Below are 9,628 nucleotides of genomic sequence, written 5' to 3'. Positions count from 1 at the left end.
TATCTGTTCTGCTCATATGTTCCCAAATGGGAAGGTCCTAAGGTCTTACTCTTTTCTCACTACAAAGCACTATTCTGATTCCTATTTATTTATTTATTTATTTAGGATTTCTGCCTCCTCCCCGCCACCGCCTCCCATTTCCCTCCCCCTCCCCCTATCAAGTCCCCCTCCCTCGTCAGCCCTAAGAGCAATCAGTGTTCCCTGCCCTGTGGGAAGTCCAAGGACCACCTACCTCCATACAGGTCTAGTAAGGTGAGCATCCAAACTGCCTAGGCTCCCACAAAGCCAGTACGTGCAGTAGGATCAAAAACCCATTGCCATTGTTCTTGAGTTCTCAGTAGTCCTCATTGTCTGCTATGTTCAGCGAGTCCGGTTTTATCCCATGCTTTTTCAGACCCAGGCCAGCTGGCCTTGGTGAGTCCCCGATAGAACATCCCCATTGTCTCAGTGTGTGGGTGCACCCCTCACAGTCCTGAGTTCCTTGCTCGTGCTCTCTCTCCTTCTGCTCCTGATTTGGACCTTGAGATTTCAGTCCGGTGCTCCAATGTGGGTCTCTGTCTCTGTCTCCTTTCATCACCTGATGAAGGTTAATATTCAGGAGGATGCCTATATGTTTTTCTTTGGGTTCACCTTCTTATTTAGCTTCTCTAGGATCACAAATTATAGGCTCAGTGTCCTTTATTTATGGCTAGAAACCAAATATGAGTGAGTACATCCCCTGTTCCTCTTTTTGGGTCTGGCTCACCTCACTCAGGATAGTGTTTTCTATTTCCGTCCATTTGCATGCAAAATTCAGGAAGTCAGTCACTGCTGCGGAGTAGTACTCTAATATGTATATATTCCATACTTTCTTCATCCATTCTTCCATTGAAGGGCATCTAGGTTGTTTCCAGGTTCTGGCTATTACAAACAATGCTGCTATGAACATAGTTGAGCATATACTTTTGTTGTATGATAGGGCATTTCTTGTCCTTAATGACCTCAGGATCTGGATCTGGATTGTGTGCTTTAGTCCTTGGTGTGATGTGTGTCCAATTAGTAAATCTCTAAATTTCCTGTTCTTGATGTAATCAGGGGGCATAGTGGGGATTCGTATGTGCTAAGTCATCAAACTTTATGGTTTCACAGTGGTGGGATTTTTCCAAAGAATTGTTTTCTTTAAAGAGGCTTCCATTTTATATATTTTCATTCTTTAAAGTCTGCACAAAGTTTCCCAAAGGAAAAGACAATAGGGAAATCCCATAATACGTACTAGAAATCATTAAAATTGAAAATAAAAGGGTCCTGGAGAAGTGTGATCTGCAATATTGAAATTCTGAAACTTTGTCAAGCAGTACTAATTGCTAAGCAGCCCATGCCATTAAATGCATGTTTTTTTCAACGACTTCAAATCCAAGACCTCCTTTAGGTTCTACACATATTGCATAGGTAGGATTTTTCTATCTTTTACCATCTTATTGAAATATTTTATTTCTTTAATTTTATTTAATTATTTCAATTATTTAATATTTCATTTATTCTTTGAGAATTTGATAGCCAACAAAAATATTTATTTTCTGAACTCCATTCTGTGGCACTATTTCCTTTACTGGAAAAATGGCATGCTGAAATTTATTTGTGTATCATGAAACTGAACAGACTACTAGTATAATATTGACCTGAAATCTTACTAAATAGGATATTGGGAGATAAGGGTAACTCTTTTTAGAGAAAAACTAACACAAGTGATTAAGAATGACATCAAAGGTAGATGATGCACTGGCAATCAGAGAATTTTACCCAGTCAATTTATTTAAAGTTCTTGTTTGGGTGTCCTCAAGAGTGGTAGAGTTAGATCTGAAGGTTCTATTCCCACCTCCCATTGAAAACACTAGGGACTTGTGACTGTACAAGTTTATGCTCCCATCAGCAATACCTAGGTGTTCTAGCTTCCTTTCATCCCCACCAACATGAGATGTCATTTGTTTTATCCATCTTGGCCAGTCTGGTGGGTGTTAAGTTCAAATCTCAGAGTAGTTTTGATTTACATTTCCCTGATGACTAAGAATGTTGAACATTTCTTTCAGTATTTCTTAGCCACTTATGTTTCATCTTTTGAAAACTCAATACTTAGTTCTATACCTCATTTTTAATTTAGTTACTTATTTTCTTGATGTCCATAATTTTCCCATATACTTTAGATATTAAACTTCTAATGGATGTCTAATTGCTAAAGATCTTTTCCCATTCTGTAATCTGTTGCTTTGCCTGAATGGTGTCTGTTTCAGTTTCGTGAAGTCCTATATATTGCTTGGTCTTAGTCCCTGTGCAATCCATGTTAGTGGGCTTATGAACCTCAAGTGGTAGACTTTTATTCCTGAGGATCTGCATAAGAAATATATGAGTTTTGGGTGCTTTTTTACTTGTCTCATTATTTAAGTAAATTCTCTTTTTCAAAAGGGTTGTGGTTAATGAAGAGATAGAGAATCACACAGGTGTCTTGGAATTCCATCTCATGGAGCTCTCAGAGGATCCAGAGCTGCAGCTTCTCCTCTTTGGATTATTCTTAGCCATGTACCTGGTCACAGTGCTCGGGAACCTGCTCATCATCCTGGTCATCGTCCTTGACTCCCATCTCCACACACCTATGTACTTCTTTCTGTCCAACTTGTCTTTGGTTGACATCTTTTTCATATCTACTACAATCCCAAAAATGATTGTGGGCATTAACATGCATAGCAGAATAATTTCCTATGCAGGCTGCTTAACACAAATGTCTTTTTTCCTCCTTTTCGTATGTATGGATGACATGATTCTAACTGTGATGGCTTACGACCGTTTTGTTGCCATTTGCCATCCCCTTTATTATACAGTAATTATGAATCCTCAGGTCTGTGTTATCTTAATTTTGTTGTCATTCTCAGTGAGTATTTTTGATTCACAGCTGCACAATTTGATTGCCTTGCAAGTTACTTGCTTCAAGGATGTGGAAATTGAAAATTTCTTCTGTCACCCTTCTCAACTCCTTAATCTTGCCTGTACTGATACACTCATGAGTAACATAGTAATATATTTTATTGGTGTCATACTTGGTATTTTTCCTGTTCTAGGGATCATTTTCTCATACTGCAAAATTTTTTTCTCTATTCTGAAAATCCCCTCCTCCAGTGGGAAATATAAAGCCTTCTCCACTTGTGGTTCTCACCTGCTAGTAGTCTGTTTATTTTATGGAACGGGGATTGGTGTGTACCTTGGCTCAGCTGTGTCACATTCTCCACGAAAAAATGCAGTGGCCTCACTGATATATACTGCAGTGAGCCCTATGTTCAACCCCTTCATCTATAGCCTCAGGAATAGAGATTTCAGTAATGCCTTGAAGAGATTACACCGTAGGGTTTTCTAATCTCATAGCCCATGGCTTTCATTTAGGACAATGACTAGAAATATAGAATAAAATCTGTTGGTCACAATGTTTTTGAAGCCCATGAGTTAAATTTTGCATCATGTTTTTATTGTTGTTGTTTAGTTGTTTTTAATTTTTCTTTTTAAAATAGTATCACATTGCCGGGTGGTGTTGATGCACACCTTTAATCCCAGCAAATGGGAAGCAGGGACAGGTGGATCTCTGTGAGTTTGAGGCCTGCATCGTCTACAAGAGCTAGTTCTAGGACAGCCAGGGTTGTTACACATACAAATCCTGTCTTGAAAAACCAAAAAAATATGGTCACTGTTGTTGGGATGAATGTTGAATGGCAAGAATTTCAACAAATTGTTGCAAAAATTTCAGTTCAAGAATGTGAATAATTTCTGAATATGAATGGTATTTTGACTGTTGTCCTCAAATGTGTATGTGTGTGTGTGTGCGTGCACACGTGTGTGTGTGTATGTGTGTGTGTGTGTATGTATGTGTGTGTGTGTTTTGTACAGCTGGGTCTAAAATCTCTATTCAGCAATATTATCAATATGTAATTCAAAGGTCAGATTAGAGGTTTTAAAATTGATCTAATGGACATTTCACTTAATTCCAGAACTAATTACTGCTTGATGTTTATGGTCTTCAGTAAGCATTCTCATGATAATTGAATTCATCGTAATTGAATTCATTTCTTTTCATTTATTCTTTGAAAATTTCATAAATAAATATGATAGATTATGGTCCAAAATAATCATCTCTCCATTATCTCTTTTATTAAATTTTTTTAAATTAAAAATTTCCGCCTCCTCCCCACCTCCCTTTTCCCTCCCCCTCCCCCCACTCCCCACACCCCTCCCCTCCCCCTACCTCTCCAGTCCTAAGAGCAGTCAGGGTTCCCTGCCCTGTGGGCAGTCCGATCTCCATTATCTCATACTTCTCCAAATCCAACAAACTCTCACTCCTTCTACCAAGTTCACATTCCACTTTCTTATCTCTCTGGGGTTTTTTGTGATCAGCTGGGTTAACTTAGGCTACACACATATACATGAGATGAAGTGATCTACTGAACTGCAAGTGTCTCACAGTGCTTATTATTACTGCGGACAATGACTTTCCCTACATTAGACCAATATTAGCTTTGATGTATGGGACAAGTTCTATGAGCCCTTTATGATATGTTAGGTTTCTACACTAGGTCTTGTGGAAGCCCTACACAGACAATTATTGTGAGTCTATGAGTATAATGTCCATAAAACAGCATTTCACTGCTATCTAAGTAGTTATCAGGCTATTATGTCTTTCTGCCTCCTTTTCTGTGATGATTCCTGAGCCCTAGATGGGTAATACTGGTTTGATACTTAAATATGTACACAATTATTCTTATCATTTTGATCAACTATGAATCTTAACATTAGTTGTCAAATTGTATAAATGGAAAGTTCCTTGAACAATTATGAGAGTAATGACAGTCTAATGGTACAATATTTAAGAGGCATTTTGATAGAATGTATATTTTACAAAACAAAAGATATATATATACACTCTTAGCACCTGTGACCACAATATATCTTGGGCTTTGACCAGTCCACAGTAGTGAGTATGAGCTGCCTTAGGCCACAGAAAATAGTTGATTATCCTTATAGCATAGATGACATGATGCATAAGTACAGAAGTTTAACTTGGCTGCTTTCATTTAGGGTGAAAATAGAAATATGACTATTGATTTATACAAATAAAGCTTATTTTCATCATTTTCATTATATTAATCTCTCTTATCTATTTCCTTCTGAAAATCTCATTCTTACTAATACTTTTTCTACTTTCATGTCTTTTTTCTTTACCTTTTATTATTCTTTACTATTGTGTGTATGTGTGTGTTTGTGTGTGTGTGTGTGTGTGTGAGAGAGAGAGAGAGAGAGAGAGAGAGAGAGAGAGAGAGTGAGAGAGAGAGAGAGGGAGAGAAAGACTCACTGAAGTTTTTCTTATGCTTTGTTGTTAGTCCTGGGATTAGTTCTTGTAGACCAGGCTGGCCTTAAACCCACAGAGATCAGCCTGCCTCTGCCTCCCAAGTGTTGGGATTAAAGGCATGCATCACTGCCTGGCTTGACTCACTGAATTTAATCTGGTTTTCTGACATGTGTGAGGATGCTAAAAACACATAGTTTAGAAAGTTTATATAGTAGTAGGTATCCATATTTCTTTTTGTTTTGAAAATTACTGTTATTTATTCCTTTCAGCTTCCCTCTTCTAACATTCTGTCATGTTCATCCCAATTTCATATTTTCCATTCCTTAATTCCTCTAAACCCTTTTCAGTGCAGTCTATCTCGGATACTTTCAATGCCCCTTCTCATGTTCATTTATTGGCAGGTATTGTGAATGAAGCAAGACACCTAGAAATACAAAAGTAATATCCACAATATTTTATGTTTCTGGGTCTGAGTTATTTTACTGAGAATGATTGTTTCTAACTCTATTCATTTATCTGTGAGTTTCATAATAATATTTTTATTTATAGATCAGCAATATTCCATTATCCACTCATAAGTTTGAGGAAAACTGGATTTTGTCCAGTTTGTGGCAACTAGAACTTTTATTGACAGGTATAACTATTTTTGAAGATTATGGCATGTGAGAACAGAGAAAATTAGGGAATCAGTAGAGTATATTTTTTTCATTTTTTTTGTGAAGTCTGGCATGCACGTATAGTATATGATATAAACAAGGCTTAGAGAAGTTGTATTTCATTTCAGGTACACACTTTAAAATATGTTGTTTCTAATTTTTACAATTCAGTATAATATCAGATTCTTTTTCTTGGCTTAGTTAGTTTGAGATATGTTGCTTTAATAACTTCCATGAAGAAATGTTGAATTTTACCATGTATTTTCTTGTTTTTCTTAATATTTATATTTTGCAACTCATTATGATAATACATGAAGAGATCAAGTCTAAGAGTAGAAATAGAGTAAGGAAACGAAATTCAGGCCAAAGGCACAAAAAACATATTCAAAAGAATCATCAATCAAAAAGGAGGTCCTTATTAAGGTACAAGAATCATACAGAAATCAAATAGACTATCCCAGAAAAGAAATTCCTTACAACACATAATAATCAAAGCATTAAGCATACAGAACGAAGAAAGAATATGAAAGGCTGCAAGGGAAAAAGACCAAGTAACATATAAAGGCAGATCCAATAATGGCAGATGATTTTTCAACATAGACTCTTATAGTCAGAAGATTTAAATACCTAGATAGATATTATGCAAACTTTAATAGATAATAAATGTCAGTAGAGACTACCATACCCAGAAAATTTTAAATCACACTAAATTGAGAAAGACATTGCATAAAAAACACTAAATTTAGCAGGGCAGTGGAATCACACGCCTTTAACCCCAGCACTCAGGAGGCAAAGGCAGGTGGATCTCTGTGATTTTGAAGCCAGGCTGGTCTATAAGAGTTAGTTCCAGTACAGACTCTAAAGTGCTTTGGAATTCCTACCACCAGTAGCTTGTAAGTTACCTGCCCACTTGGGCATGGCCTCTTATACTATATATACCAATGTAAAGCACACCCCCGGCCTCTTTTCCAGCGCATGATTTGGTTGCTGTTCCCTGTTTCAGCAGAAGACTATGATCTGTGAGTGTGCCCCTAAATAAATAACCCTTTATTATTCTCAATTCTGAGCTAGTGTGAGATTTCTTTTAAGTGTCCTTCTTCATCTGGCGCCCATGTGGATGTAGACTCCACATCTACCAGGTGGACCAGCTTAAAGGTGCACAGTCTAGAAAGTCTCCCAACCCTGCCTACTAGGCTTGCTTTAACCTAAGCAGCTTTTTGTAAAATTCCCTCCACAGAAGAGATAACTGCATTCGGTGACTTGGAAATTTCCCAAGCTCGTGAACATTGCCTCCCCCACTGCTGCGTTCCTTGCCACGTGGAGACTTGTGCAGCTTCAGTTTGTGCTCCCTACCTGTGAGTTCTAGGATTCTTGTTCCATGTATGGAATTGATTTAATTGCTTTTAATGTTTCAAGCAAAGCATATTTCTCAGTATTTAACCAGTACCAAGGCAGGAAACCAAAGCGGCTCAGAACTGTTTATATCGCCACTGGTTGCATTGCTGCTAGTTGTGACTCTACAACCATGACACCTGCTGGACAATAAAGATTATTACATCTAAAACAATTTACTGGATTTCATAACTGGTAATTAATAAATCAATAAACTTGAAAGTTATATAATGGCGGACAACATTACTATAGAATCATTTAGTAACTTTTTTGTTAATACTGTGGATTGTATTCTGAAAGGCTTATATAATTATTGTGATACATCCATTTATTGGATATTGGGACTCAGTTTTTCTTCATATTATATTCTTAAGAAAATGGTTCTATAACAGAGCCAAGAATGAGGCACTTTAAAAAATGATACAGTCTTTGCAGACTAATAATGAACAGCTAGCAGACAGGATTAATACCACTGAAAATCAAAAGTTTCCTGAAAAAACAATACTATTGAAAATGGTCACATTAATTTGACAGACAAAATTGAATCCATCTGTAAGGGTACTGAGAAATTAACTGAAAGAATTCATACTGTTGAATTTGACAATCAAAATCTGTTAAATATTTATGATAGGTTAGGAGATAGAATATCTCTCCAGGAAGGCAATCTGCATGCTATCCAAATAACAACCAAGGATGAGATGTTATCTTTAAAGGAAAAACTTCAGACCTTGGAATCACATGTGGAGAGTGAAGGCCAGAGGTTATGTGCCTCAATGAAATCACTAGAAATATATATAAGCCAAAATATTCAGACTTTACAAAAGACAATAGTAAAAATGATTTAAAATGATTGAGGAAATTATTGGAGCTGATGAGCAGGGAAAGAAGGTACCAGGGACAGGACATTCAATGTACAAATGTACAAAGAAGGTACATTCAACATTGCCAGTAACTGTCAGAGATGACTTACCTAGAGTTTTAGCTTCCTACCCTGTAATCTACTCTTACAAAGCACCAAATTCTAAAGGTCCAAAAGGATCAAAGAAGGTAGATGGATGCCAATAGAAATAAATGATTGAAAAGAAATTAAGCTAGCTGTTGTAGCTTATGGCTTGCATTCTGCATTTGTTAGGGAGATGATAAAGACATGGGATTCTTGCATTAAGGTGACACTGCATGACTAGCTTCAGTTAGTTTCAGGAATCCTGGATGACGGGGCTCAACTAATGTTTAAATGTTATTTCAGGGAAGAGGCTGAAATTTTAGAAAATCAGGAAAAAGCAAAAGGACTTGAGACTTCCCAAAACCAAATTCTTTTTTTTTAAAATATTTAACGTTTTTATTGCAAAGCAGGAAAACACTTGAAGTTCAAAATAATCAGTTATTTATCTGAAATCACAAGTAACTACAGGAAAATAATGTTTATATAGAATATAATCATATTACCTAAAGAAACATTTCTTTAATCTAAAATATGAATCAAAATCTGGAATAGTTTGATTTTGGATGGTTTCTTTCTTTTTTCTTTTTTTTTATTTATTTTTATTCTTTTTTAATTAAAATTTCCACCTGCTCCCCGTTTCCATTTCCCTCCCTTCCTCCCAAATATTGCCCCCTCCCCTCACTTCCCTCCCCCTATCCCCACTCCTCTTCTCCTCCCCCCACACCATTCCCCCTCCCTCTCGATACTGAAGAGCAGTCCAAATTCTCTGCCCTGCGGGAAGACGAAGGTCTTCTATCTACTTCCAGGAAGGTGCGCGTCTAAACAGGATAAGCTCCCACAAAGCCGGTTCATGTATTAGGATCGAGACCTAGTGCCATTGTCCTTGGCTTCTCATCTGCCTTCATTGTCCGCCATGCTCAGAGAGTCCAGTTTCAACCCATGCTTATTCAGTCCCAGACGAGCTGGCCTTGGTGGGCTCCCAATAAGTCAGTTCCACTGTCACAGTGGGTGGGTGCATCCCTCGTGGTCCTGATTTCCTTGCTCATGTTCTCCCTCCTTCTGCTCCTCATTTGGACCTTAAGAGCTCAGACCGTTGCTCCAAATTGAGACTCTGTCTCTACCTCGATCCATCGCCAGATGAAGGTTCTAAGGTGATATGCAAGATATTCATCAGTATAGGATAGGGTCATTTCAGGTTCCCTCTCCTTAGTTGCCCAAGGTACCAGCTGGGGACATATTCCTGGACACCTGCGAACCCCTCAAGAGTCAAGTCTC

General features: G+C 37.5%; 1 protein-coding gene across 1 annotated transcript; it reads left to right on the top strand.

Moving 5' to 3' along the window:
• The first annotated feature begins 2,449 nt into the window (after positions 1-2,449).
• Positions 2,450-3,382, top strand: LOC130873313 (olfactory receptor 7E24-like). Its single transcript, XM_057768084.1, has one exon. The coding sequence runs from the start codon at positions 2,495-2,497 to the stop codon at positions 3,380-3,382; it is 888 nt and encodes a 295-aa protein (XP_057624067.1). The 5' UTR covers positions 2,450-2,494.
• Positions 3,383-9,628: the final 6,246 nt, after the last annotated feature.

This window comes from Chionomys nivalis, chromosome 4, assembly GCF_950005125.1.
Source record: "Chionomys nivalis chromosome 4, mChiNiv1.1, whole genome shotgun sequence".
In the NCBI taxonomy this organism is placed as follows: domain Eukaryota; kingdom Metazoa; phylum Chordata; class Mammalia; order Rodentia; family Cricetidae; genus Chionomys; species Chionomys nivalis.
This window is presented reverse-complemented; position numbering and strand designations above follow the sequence as displayed.

Bases quoted from the DNA above. Each gene is read 5' to 3' on its own strand.
- LOC130873313 (XM_057768084.1), top strand. From the start codon at position 2,495: ATGGAGCTCTCAGAGGATCCAGAGCTGCAGCTTCTCCTCTTTGGATTA.